Raw genomic sequence first — 21,810 nt, 5'->3', positions numbered from 1 at the left:
CCTTCAGATGGGGCTGCCCTGCTGGGGTCACAAGCTGAATCTCACCTGGTCCTGAGGTCCAGGCCCCGGAGATTATAAGGTGACACCTGCTAGGGGTGCTCTGGGCACCGCATTTGGGTGCCCCCCTGAGAGAGTTCCAGCATTGCTGTGCGGGGCACCCCAGGGCTCAGCCAAGTGTGAGGTAATTGAGCCTCTCGGGTGGGGGTGGGTCAGGCCTGGGACCTGCCCTGCAAACCAGCCCCTGTGACACCGCCCGCCCGGCAGCCTTAGAGAAGTGCTGCTTTCACGGTGGGGACAATATTCTGTGTCACATGTGTTGGGCTCCTGAGACGCTGGAACTCGATTCCATGTAATGACTTCTGCCAGTGTCACCCGAAAAGTGCCTCCTTTGCGTTTCACAGGCGGCAGTCATGCCCACCCGGAGTGGATTCCTGCCCCCTTCCCCTCCCAGGGACAGACAGGTTTCCTGCCATTGCCTTCAGCTTCAACTTTAATAAAAATTCCCAAGTCTTCCTTGCACATTGGGCTGGAAGACCTCAAGCCATCCGTACACGCGATCGTGGCCTCGCTAAATCGTGGTACGTTGGCAAGTGGCTCATGAGTGAGGATCCAGATGGGGCGCAGGGCTGTGGAGGGTGAAGGGTGGAGGGTGGTTGGGTACCTGGCACTCCAGCGGTGCCCCGTTCCCCCTTCAGGCCTGGGCTTCCTGGCAAGTCTATAGTGTCTCCAATATCACCTGTTAGGTGCAAAAGAGATGGGTGAGCAGGGTCTTCCCGTGATGAGTTTCTCAACTTCTATTGTGCTGCGTTCTTTTTTTTGTCTTTTCAGGGCCACACCCACGGCATATGGAAGTTCCCAGGCCAGGGGTCAAATCGGAGCTGGAGCCGGTGGCCAGAGCCACAGGCACAGCCACTCAGGATCCGAGCCATGTCTGCGACCTACATCACAGCTCATGGCAACACTGGACCCTTAACCCACTGAGCGAAGCCAGGGGTCGAACCTGAGTCCTCATGGATACTAGTCGGGAGGGTTAACCACTGAGCTACGACGGGAGCTCCTGTGCTGCGTTCTTAATGAGAACAATTTGCTTCGAAGTAACCAACAGGGTCCCCAGGTCTGACGTCCCCATGCTGCCCGGAACACTTGGGCTCAGAATGCCCCGTTTTCACTGCCCCAGCAACACTCACCGAAATCACCGGTGGCTCCGATCTCACCGTAAAGGCCTGCTCTCCCTGGGGATCCCTTGTCACCCTGGAGCAAAGCCAAACACAAACCACCTTACACGGCCATTCATGCAGTCTGTGACTTTGAAAAGTGAGGGTGTCCAGCTACTCTGCTCACACCAACTCTCAAGGTTTGCGATGTCATCCTTTTGTAGAAAAGTCCCCAAGTTTCTCAGTGTAAAGTAGCAGGTGGTTTGCCTGCCTGTTCTTACTAAACTGTAAGGTGGTAACAGTGACACAGCTTGGCTGAAGTCAACATCAAGGACATAGTTTGCAGCCACGCCAACGGTGTAATGATCACAGCTGGCCGAACCCTACTCTGCCAGGCCCACCCGGGCGAACGTGCTGGGCACCACCTCAAGGGCTCATTGAAGCCTCGGAGCAACGCCGTGAGGTAGGTGCTGCCGCTGCCCAGTTGAGAACCGAGGAAGTTAAGGCACAGACTGGGTCGGTGACGTGCGCAGGGCCGCTCAGCCGGTAAGTGGCCGATCTGGGACATCAACTTGGGCAGCCAGATTCCAGAACTTGCTTTCCCATCACCTGGCTGTGCACCTCCACGTGTGGAGAGAGAGAGAGACTTCTCCCAGTGGTGTCGGCGGCTGAGAATGGACTGGGATGAGGTCTGGGGCGTTCTGTGACTCTGGGGAACCATGAACTTCAGAGGGTGGGAGTTCTGGTCTCGCTCGGTCCGCCTGCTGTCCACTGCAGCAGCAACCTGGGACCTCAGAACCTCGGCGTGGGTGCCAGCACCCCTCCCAGTGTGGCCTCGGAATTATTAATGAAATTCTCTTTTGCGGAAGGCGTGGGGGTTGTCCAGATAACCACCTATTAATCAATCTCTCCTGAGGCAAGACTTACAGTGTGGTGCGCGCATCATAAACGTTCCATGAACTTTTACTCACGTGTCGTCCAGACCGGGACCCTGGGCATTTCTGCATTCTGGAAAGTTCCCGCGTGCCCTCCCCGAGTTACTAACCCACCCAAGGCAGCCGCTCCTCTGACTCATGTCAGTCCAGCAGCCTTGTCAAGCTCCTGAACGTCCCGGTGCAATCGTATCAGAAGCACTTTCTGGGTCTGGCTTATTTCGTTCCACACAAAGTGTGTGAGCGTCACTCCTGCCGCTGCGTTTAGCAGTAGCTCCCTTTCTGCCTCTGAGGACGGTCCACTGTCCGCACGTGCTGGGTTTGTTCTTTCTCCCTCCCGTGGACCGGCTTCTGGGCGCTCTCCCAGTTTTTGGCTGCTCTGAATGAAGCTGCTGGGATGTTGTCATATGCGTCTTTGGGGAGACACGTGCATCTTCATTTTTTATTTTTATTTTTTTTAAGGGCCACACTTGTGGCATATGGAAGTTCCCAGGCTAGGGGTTGAATTGGAGCTGCAGCTGCCAGCCTATGTCACAGACACAGCAATGCCAGATCCAAACCGTATCTGCGACTTACACCACAGCTCATGGCAACGCAGGGTCCTTAACTCACTGAGCAAGGCCAGGGATCGAACCCGCATTCTCCTGGATACTAGTTGGGTTTGTTTCCACTGAGCCACGATGGTGCTCAAGTTCTGTGTCCGACCTGCCCCAAGTGTGGTGAGGACGCTGTGACTGCTACAGTGGGTGGGCAGCCATAGCCGAGGGAGCAGGTGCATGAGCGTCTGTGATACCTTTAGATGAAGGGGATGGAAGGGAAGAGTTCGGCATCCTGCCCCGAGGACACAGTGTGGAGAGCAGAGAGCTGGCCAGGAGCTGTTACCATGGCAACGTGGTACCCAGGCACAGCCAGCGCTTGGAGATGTGCCTTGAGTGAAGGAGGGAGTGAATGCAGGCCAGATGCTCTCCCTGCCTGGACTTGCAATGGGGCCTCAGTCATGTGTCACATATGTGCCCAAGTCAGAGCTGGGACAGCTAGAAATCCAAGCTGGGTTCCCTTGGGGCCGTGGAGAAGTGCAGACACCAGGCTCCCTCTTGCAGGAGCCCGTGCTGGCCGGTGGTGGCATGGGTGGCCCTGGGTCACCACTGGGGCTGGGTGAGCATAGCTCCATAATCGGCCCCATGCCCTGGCTTCTCGTCCCCAGGAAACAGGACCACAGCGCCTGGGCCCAGAGGCACCGGGAGAGGCGCTCCCAGAGGGTGCACTTACCCTACTGCCCGTGAAGCCGGGGAACCCGATGATTCCGGGGGGGCCGGGCAGCCCGGGGAATCCCGGTGACCCGGGCACACCAGGGGCTCCGGTGTCTCCTTTGGCTCCTTTGACGTGGCCTGGCTTCCCTGGCAGCCCAGGGACTCCTGACAGTCCCGGGATGCCTGGCATTCCAGGGATACCTGCAGGGAGGGCGAGGGTGAGGTCCTGGGGGGCTGCTCCACCCGCCCCGGCCTGAGAGCTGAAATCTTCGAGTCCAGGCCCCCGAGAACCACCCCCAGCCCCCTGGGTAGTCTCCAGGGTGTCCAGCGGGCTACAGTCTGGGTGGCAGGCAGGGCTCAGGGGCGTCTCTGCTGCTCCCCCACTGAGAGGAGCTGGGCCCCAGCTCTGAGGTCGGCGGGTGGGGGCGGGGCTCACCTTTCAAGCCCAGGTACCCTTTCAGTCCCATGGGGCCTTCATCTCCTTTCTCTCCCTTGATGTCTTTCATTCCTGGCAGGATGGTGGGAGGCGGTCCTGGGAGGCCGGGGTCCCCTCGGCTGCCTGCAAGGGGATAGAATTCGCTTGACCTGCAGACCAGGAGTTAGAACCCGGGCGCATGGCCCCTCAGCCGCTGTCGTCCTTCGTTCCAAGCCCAAGGCTTCGGGGGCTGAGCCCCGGGTGGCACGGCTCCCCTGAGGTAGGAGCTGGGGACCAAGGCGACGAGAATGCCCCTCTTCTCCCCACCCCTCCCCTCTGGGGTTGGGGGCACAGGACGTTGGTGGGGGGAGGGACTTGCTCCCTGGCCCACTACTGACTTGAGAAGCTTCTACCACCCCTGAGAACCCTGTGCCCATCAGCAACCACCCCGCAGGTCCCCTTCCCCAGAGCAGCAACCACTAGCCTACATTCTGTCCCTGCAGACCGGCCTGTTCCGGGAATTTCACACAAATGGAGGCGGAGAACACGCAGCATAACGGTCTCCACGTTTCATCCATGCTGAGCACGTATCAGAACCCAATTCTTCTTCACTGCTGAATACTATTCCCTCCTACGGCTACGCCACACTCTGCTTATCATCCGGGGTGGATATTTGGGTTGCTTCTATTTGGGGCTGGTAGGAACCATGCTGCGTATGAAATCTGCTACGAGCTTCTGGCAGGACGTGTGCTTCCAGCTCCCTCGGGGGCACGGCTGGGCAGACCTGCTGGTAGCTCTGGGCTGACCTGTCTGACCTGTCTCCTGGCTGTGCTGTGCGATGCTCCTTCCAGGAGGGTTTCAGGGCTCCCTGTCACCACGTCCCCACTGACACTTGCTACCAGGAGCTCAGGTTTTTTAGACACCATGGTGATACTTTCAGAACAAGGGTGTCTGAAGAATGTGGCTTTTTGGTGACACGCTTCCTGAACAGAAGCCTCCCACCCGGCCCAGGGCTCGGACCAGCCTTGCTTCTGGGGCTGTCTCTTTGCACAGTGTCCCCACCCGTGTCCGTCCTTGGTCAGATGGCAGGCCTGTCCCCCAGAAGTTCCTTTCTGCTGTCCCCAGCTCGCCTCGTGCCCGCCACAGAATCTCGTGGGCAGTGTCCCTCCCGGCGCCTTTGGGTCTTAGTGCGATGTCATCTTTGACCTTCCGAGGTTCCTTTAGTTGGGATGACTCCCCATCTGCACGGCCGGTATGCCCAGGTCTGGACGGGCCCTCTGGTTCCTGAGCTCAGTCTGTTTCCCCTTTAACAGTGTCCAGTGTTTGGGTGCCTGGTGTGTGTTTCTGACCAGGGTTAGGGTCCCTGGAAGCGAGTCACAGCCCTGCCGGGGGGGGACATACCTTTCACGCCTGGCTCGCCAGGCAGGCCCTTCAGCCCTGGAACGCCAAAGAATCCGGCCTCTCCTTTGCTCCCCGGAAGCCCGGGGCTCCCCTTGAGCCCAAGCATGCCTTGGAAGCCGTGCATCCCAGGAGAACCTCTGGTCCCTTCAGAGGGAATGAGACAAGCGCGGGGTTACACACGGACAAGCGACGCTGAGACAGCCCCACACGGTAACGCTGTGAGAGGCGCGGGGATCCTTAGCCTAAATGGGGTCCCAAGACAGCACTCCCTCAGGGCTGTGTCCACGCCTGAGGGGCAGCCAGCCATCAGCCGTTCGTCTGGGACAAGGTGTAAGACCATTTTGTTTTTGTTTTTTGTTTCTGTCTTTTCTAGGGCTGCACCCATGGCATATGGAGGTTCCCAGGCTAGGGGTCAAATCAGAGCTGCAGCCGCTGGCCTATACCACAGGCACAGCAATGCCAGATCCGAGCCGCGTCTGTGACCTACACCACAGCTCACGGCAATGCCAGATCCTTAACCCACTGAGCGAGGCCAGGGATTGAACCCGAAACCTCGTGGTTCCTATCTCATGGTCAGATTCGTTAACCACTGAGACATGACGGGAACTCCTGTAAGGCCACTTGGGCAGGCAGACGCCAGGGCGCTCGAAGTCACCAGGGTCCAAGGTCTTTCCACCAGGTTGGACGGGGTGCCGGGAGCCGAAGGGTTGCTGACATGGCACCTGGCGTGGAATCCAGGAAAGGGCCGGCAGGAAACACTGGGTCTCTGGCCCAAGGGCCTGAGGGCCCCGCCGCGGGTGGGCGGGCTCCGTCTGCGAGCAGGTAAACCTGCCCGGAGACCGAAGGGCCCCTGGGTTTGCTCTGCGTTCAGCAACCAGCCTCTGGATCTGAACCCCGTCTCCTGGGGGTGTCCACATGGTTCCACCCAGACAATGAGTCCTGCTCCTCAGACAGGCCCTCTCTCCTGGGGTCTTAGCACAGCAGCACCTGGCGCACAGCAGTCACAGCCCCCTGGCCGCATCGCCCGCTCCCCAGGGCCCCACGCCGCTGGGGGGCTGCAGGGCTGGCCTCCCTGCGGAGCCACCCAGCCTGTACCCAGGGCCTAAGTCTCGGGCACTTTCCAAGTCACCTTTCGGTCCCGGGGCACCAGGCATTCCGGCCACTCCTTTAAATCCAGGACTTCCGGGATGACCTCTCTCGCCCAGCAGGCCAGGGTCACCTCTGTCCCCGGAGAGGCCCTTCATGCCCACAGGGCCAGGGACGCCTGTGTCACCTGGGTCCCCTCTGTCTCCAGGCAGACCTGTGGGGGTGGGAGGAGAAGGAGAGTACACCGGGATGAACGCTCCATGGCGAGAACTGCGCTTGTGACACTTGTAGGACACGTGCCAGGAGAACTTCTGAGGAGAACCCTGTCTTGGAGGGACCACGAGGAAGCGTAACTGGAGGCGAGTTTCGAGGGCGCGAAGCCGCGGGGCTGTGGTCGTGGAGGTCACGCCTTAGGTCTCTGGGATTTAGTCTCTGGGGAGAGAGCGCCCTGGCGGCCTAGTGGTTAGGACTCAGCACTTTCACCGCTGCGGCCCAGGTTCCATTCTGGGTTTGGGAACGGAGATCCCACATTAAGTCACTCCACATGCGGCCCCCCAAAGCAGTCAGTAACACGAAAGTTCCAGCGGAGGTCCTGCACCTGCCGTTCGGCTGCTCCTACCTCCTCACCTGGTCCCCGTGCTGCCTGACACAAGGCTTTCTGTGATAATTCTGTTCCCAGCTAACCTGTGGGCTCCGTCAGGGTGGGGCTGTGGCGTGGTCTGCTATGCCCCACGCATGCTCTGTGCGCCGCTGACAGCCAAGGCCTGAGAACAGGTAAGGCCTAGCCAACACTGAGACAGAAAGTCCCCAGGCCCCGCCCAGGGGCCTGGCTGCTGTAAAGCCAGTGGGTAGCATGGTGCCCGGGGGATCTGGCCGAGGCTGAGTGGAGGCCCAGCTTTGGGACACTGCGGAGGCCGCTCCCGGGGAAGCGCCTGGCTTAGGTCTGATCTATGTGTGGCCCAGCGTCCCTAGCGTGGGCAGAGCTGTGGTCCTGGACAGAGCTGTACCTGATTCCGGCACATGAGACTAGGGTCACCGTGACAGTGCCTGATGGATGTCTGGCCCCTCCCATCACCGAGCACAGCGCTCGGCCTCCTGCAAAGGCTCCAGCGAGCAGACACCGGCGTGCGCGTCTGCGTCTCTGCTCCCGCACCCCTCGCTCCGTCCTGTTCCCGAAAGGGCGCTTTTTCCTTTTTTGTCCACATCTTTCACTTTCAGGAAACAAATAATTTTGCCTCTTGGAAGCAGAGCAGAAGTTTGAATGTTTGCCATGGGAATTTCTTCTTTTTTTTCCTCCTGATGAAATCTTGCCTAGAACCACAGCGCGTACAGCAGGGACAAGGGAAGCAGGGTGTGTCTCAGGCTGTCTGAATTCTCCTTTTCGGGGACACATATGTCCTGTCTGGGGACCTGTCAGCATCTGAACCGTGTCCCTGGGGAAGGCAAAGGCTGGCGTGCTAACCGGTACCTTGGGATGTGCGTGCCCTCGGAGCGGGGCCTCTACAGAGGCGACGGCCGTTAGTTAAGTGAGGCCGCGAGGGGCTCCTCGCCTGTGTGGCTGGTGCCCTTAGAAGAAGAGGGGAGTAGGACGCTGGCACACACAGAGGGATGACGGTGACCCTTGGAGACGCAGAGAGAAGACGGCCGTCTACACACCAAGGACGAGGCCTGGGGAGGGGCCGGCCCGGCTGCCACCCTGCCGCGGGACCTCAGTCTCCACACCGTGAGAGAACGAACTCTGTATTTAGGCCAGGCCGCGGGCGGTATTTCGGGCCCCCTGCAGCTCTTGAGGGGGGCTCCTTGGAGCACAGTCAAGGACTCCGGGGTGGTGCTGGTTCCCCGAGAGCACAGGGAGGCCCCACCCCTCGAAGGGAGCTGGGATCCTTACCTCCAAAGCCTGGGGCGCCCGGCGGCCCCAAGGGCCCTTCCCGGCCCGGAGCTCCTGGGAAGCCGTGCTGTCCTGGCGGCCCGGGCAGGCCCGGCTGGCCCGAAGGTCCTGGGAAGCCCGGCTGCCCCTTGAGGCCTGGCATTCCTGGCATCCCCTCGCTTCCTGCAGGAAAGGAGACAACACCTGAGGACAAGCCCCCAGCTCACTGCCAGCACCACCTACCGCCTCAGGCTTGTTCTGCAAAGACAGGTTTTCTGGCGGGGGGGACGTGGAAAATGCACAGAAGTGAAACAAAGGTGGGAAGCTCACGCTCTTGCCCCGAGACAGGCACTCACACCTCGGTATCTTTCCTTCTGGCCTTTTTCCTGCTCCTGTAACTACACCTAGATCGTAGATGTTTGCAGAACTGACACCCACTTCAGCTGCAGGTTGGTTTTTCCTTCCTTTTTCAGCTGCACCCATGGCACATGGAAGTTCCCTGGTCAGGGATCGAATCCAAGCCACATCTACGACCTATGCCCCAACTGCCCCAACTCTGGATCCTCAACCCAGAGTGCCACAGTGGGAACTCCTTAAGTGCAGTTTTAATCTAGCTTTCTTTCACTTGATATTTATAGTGGGAGCATTTGGCCACATTTGAAAGTACTCTTTTCAAGCACATTAAGTGGCGACGTGCGTAACTTCCTGGTCTGCCCGCTGCTGCCGCCGGGGGTGGTCGGATGGACATGAAAACAGTTTCTCCAAACTGATGCTTTGGAAATCTAAGCTTTTACCAAAAATATCCTGCCTAGACCAGCTGGGCATTACGGTGACACTGAACGTGGGGAACTGCCACAGGCTTGAAAGGGACCCTGAGGCCGTTTGCTGTTGCCACACTCTGACTTTTTAAAAAGCTGCCACAGGCACCCTCTGTAGAAGAGCTGGGGCAGGGCTTCTACCCTCAGACTGCAGAAGGGACCGGCAGGGCACACGGACACTTGCTCCCCAGCCTGGGGTGTCCACCTGCCCATCGAGAACCAGGCGTCCCCACCTCACGGCTCATGGCTCCTGTGAAGGCCGCCTGCGGGCCTGGCGGCTTTGGGTATAGACATCACTTCCTGCACCGGGCGGAGCCCCGACGGAGGGGCTCGGGCACCGGGCTGATGACAACAGACAGTCCGCACACCGCAGCTGGTGCATCTTCGGGGACCCCTAATGGGCTGCCGTCTCCCCACCCGCTCGTCGGTCAGGCCGTGTCATCAGAGCCGGGCGTCTGGGTCCTCAGGGCCCGTTTTGCATAAACCGGAAGCTCAGAGCCTTGGACGCCTTGCTTATTTGCCCAACAACGGGCGTCTTCCGCTTTGCTAAACGCACGTGGGTGATGCTGTGAACTCTTCACGCCTCAATTCCACACCCGCAGAGGAAGCCGCGCCCAGATCGTCTCTGCCTTCCTCGCCACCCCCACCGAGCACCGCGGGCCCTTCGTCACACCACGTGTTCTGCTGAAAGCAGCTGTGAGCCCCCCACGATGGCGCCCCCCGACCTGGAGACAGCACACCAGCTAACTGTACTAGAGGAAGGGCTGAGTCGGCCACCTGTCCTGGCGGCGGACGGTAGACACAGCATGATGGCCACCATTCCAGAGCATTCCAAAGGAAGGTTGGCACCGAGCGGGAGAAGCAGCAACGAGACTCATAAGCACAGTCCCGGGGTTCCCACCAAACCTCCCGGAGGGCTTTTTGAGCCCCTGGGGAGCGCGGGGCAGTGGCCAGGCCCCTCCCCACCCGCCGTGGCGACCTACCTCTGAATCCAGGCGCTCCTCTCTCTCCTGGGGGGCCCTTCAGCCCGGGGTGTCCAGGCAGTCCGGGGTCTCCCCGGGAACCCGGCTGGGCCCCCAGGACTTCTCCAGGAAGGCCCTTGTCCCCTGGGGGTCCGACTGGCCCTGGCAGGCCGGAGGGGCCTGGGAGTCCGTCCAGGCCGGGGGGGCCCACTGCACCTTTGGATCCTCGGGGCCCCACAAACCCTGGAAGGAAACACATGGCGTCCCCATAATCAGAGGTCAGCATCATGGCATCATGGCATCACGTAAGAGAGGTACCAGAACGAGGCTGAGGCAGCAGGGGTCTGTGTGGGGCAGCCGGCTCCAGCCCTGGCCCCATCGCTGGCCTCTGAACCCACAGCACTCGCAAGGCTGTCCTCCTGCCTCCCTGCGCCGTCTGGCCCCAGGCCCAGGGTGCAGTGGAGGTCGACAAGCGCTCTGAACCGACTTTCCCTGGACTGAACCCTTCATCATTCGTGGGCTCCTGTGCTGCGCAAATAATCCCAGAATCGCTTCCAAGCTGTGTGTGCAGGTGAGGGCAGATCCCAGGACATGAGGACAGACCCCAGGAGGTGAGGGCAGATTCCAGGAGGCGAGGACAGACCCCAGCAGGTAAGGGCGGACCCCAGGAGGTGAGGACGGACCCGAGGAGGTGAGGACAGACACCAAGAAGTGAGGGCGGATCCCAGGAGGTGAGGACGGACCCCAGGAGGTGAGGACGGACCCCAGGAGGAGAGGGTGACCAGACCCTCAGAGCCCCAACTCTGTCCCCTCCCATCCCCCGTCCTGGAGCGGGATCCTCAGACATCGGCCGGTTTGGAACAACTCTGAAGGGGAAGCGAGCCTCCCTGTCGCCACTGCCACCATGTCCGGATGGAGGGTGGTCTGGCCACGCCTGGACACCACAGCAATGGTCTCTTCAAACCACTTCCCCTCTCAGGCTCTCACCCTGATGTGACCTCAGACTGAACTGCAAGAGTGACAGTCACACGTCTGTCCAGAAGGAAAGGCTTCTGAGGTCACTGCCACCAAGGTTGGTGGGGGGCGTGGGGAGGAGGCCTTCCTGCCCGTCCCGGGCACTGACCGGCTCTGGCCTTAACCCGAGTGTCACTGGCAGACCCCGTGTCAGGGTCTAATGATGTGAAGGGGAGAAGGAAGAGGCTCTCACGGAAGCGACGGAACTGCTCAGGGGACCGGGCCGCCCCGGCGCGTGCGGGTCTTACATCTGGGATGGACTCTGAAGGTGGCGTTTTCTGTCCGCTGCCCGCGGAGCTGGGATGGACGGTCCTTCTGCCGCTAGGACAGGTGACGTGCATTTGGAAAAGCGAGGCCTCGGTTCCTCTCGCCCGCCTTCCTCTGGTCTCCCCACTGCCCTGTTCTCTCAAGGGCCAGCGTGTCCCCACAAACCAGGCTTTCTTCGACTACAGTGACCTTCCGGAATTTTCCGAGGAGGCGCATCCCACTCATTCCCCAGGCCCTGCAGTTCCCCGGGCTGGGCCCGCCTGGCCAGGCAGGGAAGTGATTGCTTCGGAGCCACAGAGAGAAGGTCTCAAGAAGCTGCATCTTCGCAGACAATTCCCACTTCGCTTTAGGAGGTGTGATGGCAGCCAAGTGGCAGCGCTCTACCTGCAAAGGCCCCGGCCTGGCCGCAAGATGATGCCGTGCGCCCCTCCGCGTGCGGGCGCAGACCACCCCTCGCTGCTCTCCGGGCCTTGGCTCTGCTGCTCTCTGGGCCTTGATAACAGTCACGGGAGCAGCCGCTCCTAGTCTGCAAATCATGGACCGACATGCAAGGCTCCAGGCTCAGGTGTGCAGCGGCGTTTGCAGGCTGGGATGCTGAGTCCTGGACGCTCGATCAGGATGGACGCCAAGCTGTATGTTTAGCATTAAACCAGCTGCCCGAGGGCAGGACAGGCAAGAGGCAAAACTCAATGAGTCTCTGCTGAAAACACTTGCTCAACGGTCTCAATCTAAGGAACTACTCTTTGGTGTCACAGTGCAGAGATCTGGAGGGTTCTCTCGGGTTCCGGGGCCTCGGTTTGAAGGGATCGCTGAGCCGCCGGAGGGCGTGGGAGGAGTGCCAGGGGTCTGCATGCACCGGGCCTGCAGCACCGAGGTCTGCGTCCCCGGGTCCGGCCGGCCTGTCCCCGAGGCGCCAGGGGGAACGCGGCCGCGGTGTCCTGACGTGTGTGGGGGTGGTTATGGAGCAGAACCTCCTGGAGGCAGATTTCATGCCAACCAAGCAAGAACTTTCTAGCAGGAAGAGAGTTTCGAAGTCTCACAGTGCCGGGTGGCTGATCCCCACGAGGCTGGAAGAACACCTGCGGGAGCCTGCGGGGTGTTTGCCTCGGGGACCTCACTGGCTTCCATGGTTTTGCTCAGACAATGTAGTCCCCGGGGCCTGGGCCTCTGCACACACAGGGACACAGGCGTGCTCTGGGCCGCGACCCAGAGGGACAGCTGTGTTTGGGGTCACTGAAGGGCGTTCTAGAACAGGTGGACACCCAGGCAGGTGCGCCCAACTCTTCACCCCAGTCGGTGACAGAGGCTCGCTCATCTCCCTCCCCACATGGCGAAGAGGGCATCATTGGCTTCCGGGACGCCTTGTTGGGTCAAGTGTGGATGGAATGGTGCAAAGTGTTCACTCAGAGGAGCTGCACCCTGCGGGGGGCAGACAGCGCCACGAACCGCAGAATCCCAGGTGTTCCCTGCGTGGCGGTGGTGAGTGAGCAGATGGGGAGCGGATGATGAGGGCGCAGAAGAGGGTGACGCCAGGCGCCCTTAGAATGTTTACTATCAAACACAGAAAAATCTCGCTGCCGCCTTCGTCCTGCAAGACCCCAGCGTAGCCTTCGTGCTGCAGAGGGTGATGTTTTAGTTTCCCAGAGCCAAGAACATACATTACTTGTTGGCTATGCTCGCGGCATCTGGAAATTCCTGGGCCAGGGATCGAACCTGCGTCACAGCAACGACCCGAACTGCTACAGGGACAATGCCGGATCCTTCACTGCTGCACCCCAGGAGAACTCCCCAACAGTTTTCAAGTGTGAGAAGACAGTGGTGCTGGGGCCACCATCTCACACAGTCACTTGCTGGGCGGAAGGGGCTGAGTGGGCGTCCCGCCCTGACTCACCTGGGGGTCCTGGGAATCCCTCGCGACCTGGATCTCCCGGGAATCCCTTCAGCCCTGGGGCTCCATCAGCTCCCGACGGCCCTGGGATCCCTCTGAGGCCCTTGGCACCTAAATAACCCAAAGAAACCAGGTCAGAAGCGGAGGGGAACCCCCAGCAGGAGATGAACTGGAGACTCAGGTCTGGCACCTGACTTAAAAACGTGGTTTCTTAGGAAGCTGGGAAGGGACGAGGCTGGGGGACATCAGCCCCGAGACAGCTCCTCTGACAGCCGGCGGGGCTGCGTCTCAGTCTGCACCAGAAACAGAGGGTCAGTCTACACTGGAAACGAGGGTCAGTCTACACCAGAAATGGTGAATCTCAGCTCCCATCACAACCTCACGGTCTCACTGACCTACGACTTCCTCGACTTCCTGCTGTGAAACCGTGTTCACTGTCCCTCTTCCCTCACATCCAGCGTGTGTCTATTTTGGGCCGGGCTCCCCCGCACCCCCACCTCGTGGCTGCTGGAAGCCATCCTGCTGCCGCTCTGAGCCCCTCCCCCGTTGGGGAGCTCAGGACATCGGGGTCAGGGAGGCAGGGGGCGGAGGAAGAGCAAGAGAGAGGGGAACAGAAGATGCAGACGCCCAGAGGAAGGCTGGACGTGCTCGCTCATTACCTGGGGGGCCGGGGGGGCCCGGCTGGCCTGGCGATCCCTTGGGCCCTCCGACACAGCCTGGGAAGAGAGGAAGAAGTTGCTGCAGTCGAGGTCAACACCGGACCTCACCGCTTGGGAGCTGCAGAAGTCAAGAGCGCCCGCCAAGAAAGCCAGCCACGCTTTACCATCGGAGGAATTTAGTGATCTAATTAGTCTGGAGGCGGATGTAAACAAGTCTAATTTCCCTGCGTAATAACATCAGACTAGTAATATAAAGTGCAAACGAAGTCGGTCCAGCCAGATAACCGTCTGAGCTGGCAGTGAGTGGGTGGTCCTCGGCGAGGGCCACACCTGGCACAGCCACGTTCACCTGGCGCCCTGCCCCACCCCCGAGTCAGGCAGTGTGAACGCCTTTCTTCGTCTGGAAACTTCCCCCAGGGATGGAGGAGGCTTGCGGTCTCAGAAGGAAGGCTTTGACTTCTCCTTTGGGACTTAGGTCACTTTCAGAATTAGCCTCGGCCACTTGCTGCTGAGAGTCACGCAGCACTTCTGGCTGGTGACACTGGCAGGGGTACTTTGTCGGAGGCGCCCTGTGGGCACAGTAATGCTTTCCCACACCCTTGGTCCGTTTGCCTGGGGTTTGGCAGTGCTCCTGTGGTGGCCCGACTTAATGGCCAAGGAGGGGCTTTGGGCTCCTCTGCCACACGAGGGGTCCGGGGCACAAGGACAGCCACCAGGTCTAAAGAGAAAGGACCCGGCCATCTGCAGGGGCCCAGCCTCGAGCCCGCGGAGCCTCACTGCCGGGCCTTCCCACCTCTGAGCCCAGCCGGCTCTGCGGTTGCCCCTCCTGCCCTGCACCCTGGCCCCGAGCACCTGACCAACTCCCCACCCCCTGCAGGGGACCCACAAGTCCTGACGCTGCTTCTCCAAGCCCCGCCTTCACCCTGAGGGTTACGCCCCAACTCTCAACAGCCACCTGGGAGCCACTGTCCTCCAGACGTTTCGCTGGCACCTTTAACCACGAAAAATCTCCCCCTTTTTTCCTTTTTAGGGCCACACCCATGGCATACGGAGGTTCCCAGGTTAGGGGTCCAATAGGAGCTATAGCTGCCGGCCTACACCACAGCCACAGCCATGCGGGATCCAAGCCACGTCTGCTACCTACACCACGGCTCACGGGTAAGGCTGGATCCTTAACCCACTGAGCGAAGCCAGGGATTGAACCCGCATCCCTCATGGTTCCTAGTTGAATTCGTTTCTCCTGCGCCACAATAGGAACTCCTAACCGTGCAAAATTCACCCTCTCTGCTCCACCCTCCAAGCCGGACCCATGCTGGCTCCCCCTCGTGTCCGGGCCTCTTTCTTCATCCAGGCTTCCCACCTTGGGTTCTGAGCCCCCGGCTGGAGACTTTGCCTGTCTGACGGCAGCCAGGTCAGCTTCCAGACAGGCCCCGCTCCAGCTCCCCCCCGAGCCGGGCCACCCACGCCTCCTCTCCCCCATCGGCCCCATGCTTTCCACATTCCCGCATCGCTGGACCAACTTCTGCTCAGGGGCCCCTGGACCCCTCACCCCACACGACAAGCAGCTCATTCACAGCCGCCTTTGCACACACACACAAACCGGCATCTACTTCAGGCGGGAGCGGACTTCTCTGGGCGTTCTCGCCAACACTGTAAACAGAGGCTTTGTATTGTGGGGACGACTTGGTGACATGATGGCCCTCAGGCTTGCCCCTCCTTGGTCCAAGCCCGCCCGTGTTCCTATTCCCGATGCAGCTCCGTGCCCACAGCAGGGGCTCCCGCCAGTTCTGTAAGCTGCGAGTTTTCCAGAACCCTGCAGCCGCCTGGAGGCTTTACAGTACCTGGCTGGATGACTTCCTGTCCGTCTGCTCCGATGGGCCGCTTCACACCTGAGTCACAATCTGGAAGCGAGACAGTGACAGAGTGAGGGGCTTTGGGAACAACGGGAAGTGCCTGGCCTGTCCAAGGGCGTGTGTGTGTGTGTGTGTGTGTGTGTGGTATATGTATGTGTGTGTATATGTGTATGTATTTTTGTGTGTAGTGTGTGTGTGGTGTGTATATGGATATGTGTGTGTGTGGTGAGTGTGAGCATGTGCGTGTGTGTGGTGAGCATGAGCGTGTGTGTGGTGAGTGTGAGCGCGTGCGTGTGTATGGTGTGAGTGTGTGTGTGTGTGTGGTGTGAGTGTGAGCATGTGTGTGTGTGGGGGTGAGTGTGAGAGTGGGGGGGGGCTCCCGGGATGGCCGGGGAATCCGAGGCCCTTGCTGAGCCTCCGTGAGTCCAGCGCGGGGGGAGGCCCCTGCTCCAGCAGGTGAGCGCAGGCTGCGGTGGGTTTGGAAACCGCTGTGGAGGGCGTCACCTGGCCGAGAACCGATGCCGTGACAGCATCTCACACGCTTCCCCTCCGCCCCCCCGGGGGGGGTGCACACACCCAAGAAGAGTGGCATGTGTTGGAGCACCAGCAGCGTCTGGTGACTTTGAGGATGCGAGCCTGGGTCCCTCCGTACCTATCTGTCCAGGGGGGCCTGGGGGGCCAGGAGGCCCGGGGAAGCCTGGCGGCCCAGGTAATCCGTCGTCTCCGGGGAAACCACGCTCGCCTTTGGGGCCAGGCAGGCCCAGTCCTGGGGGGCCCCGATCTCCTGCAAGGCCCTTCGTGCCGGGCACTCCTGGGTGGCCCGCGTCCCCTGGGGGGCCTTTGATGCCATCGCCCTGTGAGAAATTCCATTTATCTCTTAAATACATTTAAACCTCCAGGACAGCGTACCCCAGCTCCCCTTCCTCGTTGCCCCGAATTCCGTGCTGTGGAAACAGCAGAGGCGACTAGAAACCGAAAAGCCACAGTCCATCCAAGTCCCAGAAGCGAGGGCAGACTTTCTAACAGCCACGCACGACACACTTGGTGAGAGTTCTGAACAGCCTAGGGGCTGGGTGGGTACTTTTCTCTTTCCACAGCCACTAGGGCCCTGCTCCGACCTTCGCTCTCGGGGGGCGTTTTACCCGAGAACAGGCTGGCACCGACCTGGATGCATGGGAGCAGGAACCTGCTATTTTGGTGTTAGGATGGAGCACTTGGGACCCAGCTATTCGGAGGGATTAAAGCCTCGGTAAAGGACAGGGGTCTTCGGTTTGGACAGGTAAGAGCAGGGCCCTTGTCGGGAACAAGGAGAGGGAGGAAGGCCAGAAGAGCAGGACGCTGGCGGCAGGGCGGGCGAAGTCCGGGGGGAGGGGGAGGGGAGTCTGTCTCAGGGGCTGCCCGCCCGCCCGGTCCCACCTCAGCCTCCCCGCACAAAGGAGGCAGGGCTCTGCGTGTTATCTCTCATCCTCTTTTTCGCAATGTTGCAAAAAATGAGGTGGTGTATTTTCCAACCACTCCTGGAGAAACAGGGTTCCACCCCCACTTTAGAACATTCGCCCTGGGGGGCTCTCCTTCATGCCTCACTCCAGGACGAATACTGATTTCCCCTTTTTCTTTGAAATGTTCACTCTGGGCCTGGCTTCCAAGCTCGCTCACTGTTTCCTAAGGTCAGGTGCACTGGGAGGCTGCGGCAGCACCTGGGATGCTCAGGTGAGTGAGGGGTGGCCGGCTGCGCCAGCCTCGTACTCACGGGAGGGCCAGGAAGGCCTGGGAAGCCGTCGAGTCCGTCACGCCCTGGGGCACCGTCGTCCCCTCTCAGGCCAGGCACACCTGGGACACCTGGCTGGCCTCGCTCACCTGGGGAAGGATCGCAGTGTGGGTTTACTCACCCGGGGTGGCCGCGTAGTGGGGCGAATGGTCTGAGCCTGCTGGCCACAGAGACTGACCTTTGGTGGTGATTGTTCTGGAATCGCCCTTCATTCCTTTGGGCCCGGGGGGCCCAGCGTCACCGGGGGCTCCCTGTGGAAACAAACAAAGTGACTTCCTCCTCCCCGGGACAGGCATCCGAGAAGGCGTGACTTCCGTGCATCTGGCGTGAGGGACTTTGCCTGTCCTCAAGCCCAGACTGCCCAGAACTGTGGCCGCCAGTCACAAAGGCTCAGCGAGCACCGGAACGGGGCCAGTGGGACGGAGGCACGGAGCTTTAATTTTTCATGAGTTAAAACGTAATGGAAGCGGCCGCCCATGGCTGGAAGGTGAAGATAAAGGCCTTGCTTCTCAAAGTGTGGTCCCCAGGCGGGCAGCACCAGCCTCCCTGGGAGCCTGTCAGGAATGCAGAAGCCCAGGCACCGGAACCTCCGTCTGCACTCGGCCCACGTCCCAGGGCTTCGTCAACCCATCAGCTCCGGAGCCGCCTGGATCTACCACACGAGGTGCTAACTAACGCCAGCTCCGTGGGGTCCGGGCAAGCTGAGCTTCTGAGCACAGGACGGATGCTCGAGACCCTTCGATGGTGAAGCTTGTCTCCGTAGCAGAAAGCGAGGCTGGCAAAAGTCATTCTTCAGAGACAATGCAGGGCAGGAGCTCTCTGAGCTGGAAGCTCGAGTTTAGGTCTTTCAGTGAGCGGAAGAGCAGACGAGCATCTCAGGATGCATCTTAAGGTGCATGATGCCAGCTTGGGGGCAGCCCGAAGTCGTTGTTATTTACAAGAACACGGAACTTCTACTGTCCATTTAATTAAGCGTTTCAAGGGATTATGAGTGCTTCACTCCCAAACAATTCCACTGTCACTTGATTTACTGACTTGGCTCTTTGCAGAAGAGGGTGGCATCTTCTCAGTACCCAGAACAGTGCCTCACACACAGGCACCGCTCCACGGGAGCTTCTGGACAGGTGGATGGACGCGTGAATTCAGTCACTAATTGACTCCCCTAGTCAAGCGCTCTGCAGACCCTAAACCACAAAAAACCGACGCAGGCGTTCCTGCTGCAGCGCGGCTGGCCGACACACAGACATGCGACTAAACGCGAGAGAAACACGGCACCGGGGTCCCTGCGCGCAGGCGCCGAGGGTGTGCCTGCAGGACGGGGGAGGGCGCCTGCTCCTGGGAGACTTTAGACACTCCACGTGCACAAACTGGGATCCGTTTGACGTCTGGGAAGTGGCCAATCGTTTTGTGAACAATCGAAAGGCCTACCGGCTACGTTACCATTCAGTTTAGCTTCTCATTTCGTCCACTTTTTCTGAAGACGTAGCCAACCACGGCGTGTCACTGGTTGTCATTGTTAAACCAGGAGGCAACGCAGCGCCTCCTCTGTGCAGTTGGATCAAAGGACTTAAGGCCCAGGACCGGCGCAGGGAGGAGCCTTAGCCGTCATCTTCTCTGCGCAGCCCCCTCGACACGAAGCAGTGGCGCCGCAGCCTCTCGCGGCGGGGGCTTTGCACCTGGCCACGGGGCCGGACCCTCCGAACTGTCCTCGGCCAAGTGTCCCGAGCGAATGTTCCTCCACGGCTGAATATACAAAATGATAGCGTTTTCGCTGATTTACTTAGAAGTCTCGCTTTTTATCGCGTTGAGGGAACCGTCCTAAAACATGAAACCGGTCCCATCTGAAATATGAAGAGGTGAAGGCTATGCTTTACATTCAAAAGGCTGGGCGTGTTTTTGAGATGTTAATTCACATACTGGAAAATTAACCATTTTAAAGCCTTCGATTCAGTGTGGGTTTTTTTGTTTTCAGTGTTTTCACAAAAGCCTCTGCAAGCTTCACCAGGACCGAGGTCCCGGCCATTTTCATCGCCCCCGAGGGAAGCAGTCCCTCCCTTTGCCCTCCTCCCAGCCCTGGCAACCTCCAACCCACCTCCTGCCTCCAGATTAGCCTGTTCTGGTCATTTCACATGAACAGCATCTTGCACTATCTCTTCTCTTGTGTCTGTCCTGTTTCACTGAGTGTAACGTTCCCGAGGGCACACGCGTCACACTTGGCTGCTTTTGATGGCTGAGCGATGTCCCCCCCTGGCGGGGGGCGCTATGTCTGTTACCATCCGGCAGTTGATGGCATCTGGGTTGCTCCCACTTTCAGGGTCGTCTCATGAAAGCTGCCGTGAACATGTGTGCCCAAGTTTCGCTATGGACACATGCTTCAGTTGTCCCGGGTCTGTCCTGGGAGGGGACTTTCCGGGTCGCCCGGCTCCCCTACATGTGACTTTTTGAGGAAGCATCAATCTGTTTTCCCAGCAGCGGCCCCCTTTCACTGTCTGGCCAGGAAAAGCTTTAAAGTTCCTCTTGTAGAGCGTGGCTTTTTGGAGTGGAGCCTGGGTGCACACGGGTGGCTGCTCTAATGCTGGGTTAACGCAGTAAATAAAAGGCGGGAGGTGGGGACAAGGACAGGGGTCAAGGTCGTCTCCTGGCTCTCTCACCTTGAAGCCTGGGAATCCAGGAATGCCGTGCTGGCCCGGGTCGCCTTGGCTCCCTTTCCGCCCCGGCTCCCCGTTGATGCCTGGAAAGCCCTTGGGTCCTGGCGGCCCGGGGAGACCCCCGACGAATTGGTCATCCTCTGCGCATTTACAGTCGCCGGCGTCACCTGCAGCGGGGGTGGGGGTGGGGGGCTTGTTATGTGCTCGGGAAGCACGAAGCTCTCCGCCGGCCCTGCAGGCAGGTGGGGGCTGGGCGGGGGGCGGGCACACTGCAGGGCACGTCTACTCTCGTCCCCACACCCTCGTCCTTGGACAAGGAGCCTGAGGGAATGGTCTCCGAGATGCTGAGTGAAGGTATGTAAGGAATAGGACCCTTCACAGAGGTGCGGCCAGAGCTGGGGACTCGGTGACAGTAGCTGTGGGAAGCCACCATGGGACCTTGGGGGCCAGGGGAGGAAGGTCCAGGGTCAAGGGGAGCTGGAGGGAGGGCGGCCTGGCAGTGGCTGTGGGGCTGGAAGCCAAGGTCCGGGGGGATAAGGGGAAATGCACCCTCCCTCTGTCTTGGCAGGGCTGGACCCAGGGAGCCTGGCGGCAGGGGCGGGGGCAGGCTGGTGGCTGGTGGTCAGGTTGGGGCCCAGGGCACAGAGGGTGAGGTTCCCAGGGGGCTGAGCTGTCCAGTTACCCAGGACGGCTGGTTCCTGCGGGTGCCCCATCCTCTGAGGACCGGGATGCATCCGCGTGTCTCACAGGCACACAGAGGTCCGGTGGTTAAACGTCAGGATGCCCGGGGTGGGGGAGCCGAACAGGCCCTACTGGGGTCCCCCCGACCCAGGCCAGCTCGCCCCTGGGAAGGTGGGTCCTCCCAGGGGCAGCGGGAGGAGGGAAAAGGCAGGAGAGTTTGCTCTCACGGCCCCACCTTCGAGCCAGCACCTGAGCCTCTCCGGAGTCTCGCCACCTCTGCCCTAATCCCTAATCTCCGTCAGGGCCACACCGGCTGCTGCCCTTTGCAAATACTGGTGACATTTTCTTGGAGCAGAATGAACCATCTGAACTCAGGCTAACAAATCACCGTGGGTCTTTTCTGCCCCCTGTGGGGCCCTGTGCTCCCTGAAAATTGGGTGCTGAGGGTGGCAGACAGGACAGAGACGGTGAGGGATGGGTGCGAAGGAAATGCGGAGCCCCCCCCCGCCCGTTCCAGTGCGATGTCCACAGGGGGAGGGGAAGCGGGGGCTCATTCCCACCTCAGAGCCAGAGACGCGGCGAGGCGGGCTGGAAGGGCTGCACGGCGCCCAGCCCGCGGCTCCCGGCACTCTTACCTTTCCAACCTTTCTGGCCGCGAGCCCCCGGGAAACCGGAAGGCCCAGGGTAGCCCATGCTGCCTTTGGCGCCTTTGAGGCCGAACAGGAAATCTGAAGACAAAACCCATGAGGACACACGTTACACAGCCCTGGGGACCCCGTCTCTCCCTGAACCTGCATAAGAAGGTTTAAGGGTAAGTCTCCCAACAGAAAATGACCCCCACTCCCAGCCCACCCCAACGGAGGCTGCTCTGTGGCCATGGCGTCCAGGGGCGGAAAGACAGGAGAGCACCTCCAACCTCGTTTCTATTAAAGTCTAGAAGAGAAATCTTTGCTTTGCAGAAACACTGAGTCCTAAGGTCAGTTTGGATTTCTTCTTTAACCTTCCTTCCTTCCTTCCTTCCTTCCTTCCTTCCTTCCTCTCTCTCTCCCTCCCTTCCTTCCTTTGTTCCCTCCCTCCTTTCTCCCTCCCTTCCTTCTTTCCTCTGTATCTTTTTTGGCCACCCTGTGGCATCTGGAGTTTTCAGGCC

At 60.1% G+C, this 21,810-nt stretch overlaps 1 protein-coding gene across 2 annotated transcripts in view; it reads right to left on the bottom strand.

The window, feature by feature from the left end:
* The window catches only part of COL4A2 (collagen type IV alpha 2 chain), a 164,733-nt gene that overhangs the window by 10,362 nt on the left and 132,561 nt on the right, over positions 1-21,810 (bottom strand). For both annotated transcript variants that reach the window (XM_021065909.1, XM_021065908.1), the window contains exons 21-36: positions 21,299-21,391; positions 19,986-20,149; positions 17,513-17,585; positions 17,317-17,423; positions 16,219-16,420; positions 15,555-15,614; positions 13,714-13,770; positions 13,058-13,165; positions 9,907-10,128; positions 8,127-8,288; positions 6,282-6,452; positions 5,153-5,296; positions 3,773-3,895; positions 3,356-3,537; positions 1,188-1,251; positions 662-736 (exon numbers count right to left, since the gene is read on the bottom strand). In XM_021065909.1, coding sequence (XP_020921568.1) covers positions 662-736; positions 1,188-1,251; positions 3,356-3,537; positions 3,773-3,895; positions 5,153-5,296; positions 6,282-6,452; positions 8,127-8,288; positions 9,907-10,128; positions 13,058-13,165; positions 13,714-13,770; positions 15,555-15,614; positions 16,219-16,420; positions 17,317-17,423; positions 17,513-17,585; positions 19,986-20,149; positions 21,299-21,391 — 2,007 coding nt within the window. The remainder of the gene's footprint in view (positions 1-661; positions 737-1,187; positions 1,252-3,355; positions 3,538-3,772; positions 3,896-5,152; positions 5,297-6,281; positions 6,453-8,126; positions 8,289-9,906; positions 10,129-13,057; positions 13,166-13,713; positions 13,771-15,554; positions 15,615-16,218; positions 16,421-17,316; positions 17,424-17,512; positions 17,586-19,985; positions 20,150-21,298; positions 21,392-21,810) is intronic.

The sequence above is a fragment of the Sus scrofa genome, chromosome 11 (assembly GCF_000003025.6).
Source record: "Sus scrofa isolate TJ Tabasco breed Duroc chromosome 11, Sscrofa11.1, whole genome shotgun sequence".
Lineage (NCBI taxonomy): Eukaryota > Metazoa > Chordata > Mammalia > Artiodactyla > Suidae > Sus > Sus scrofa.
The sequence above is the reverse complement of the archived record's forward strand: the minus strand, read 5'-3'. Positions and strand labels throughout refer to the sequence as shown.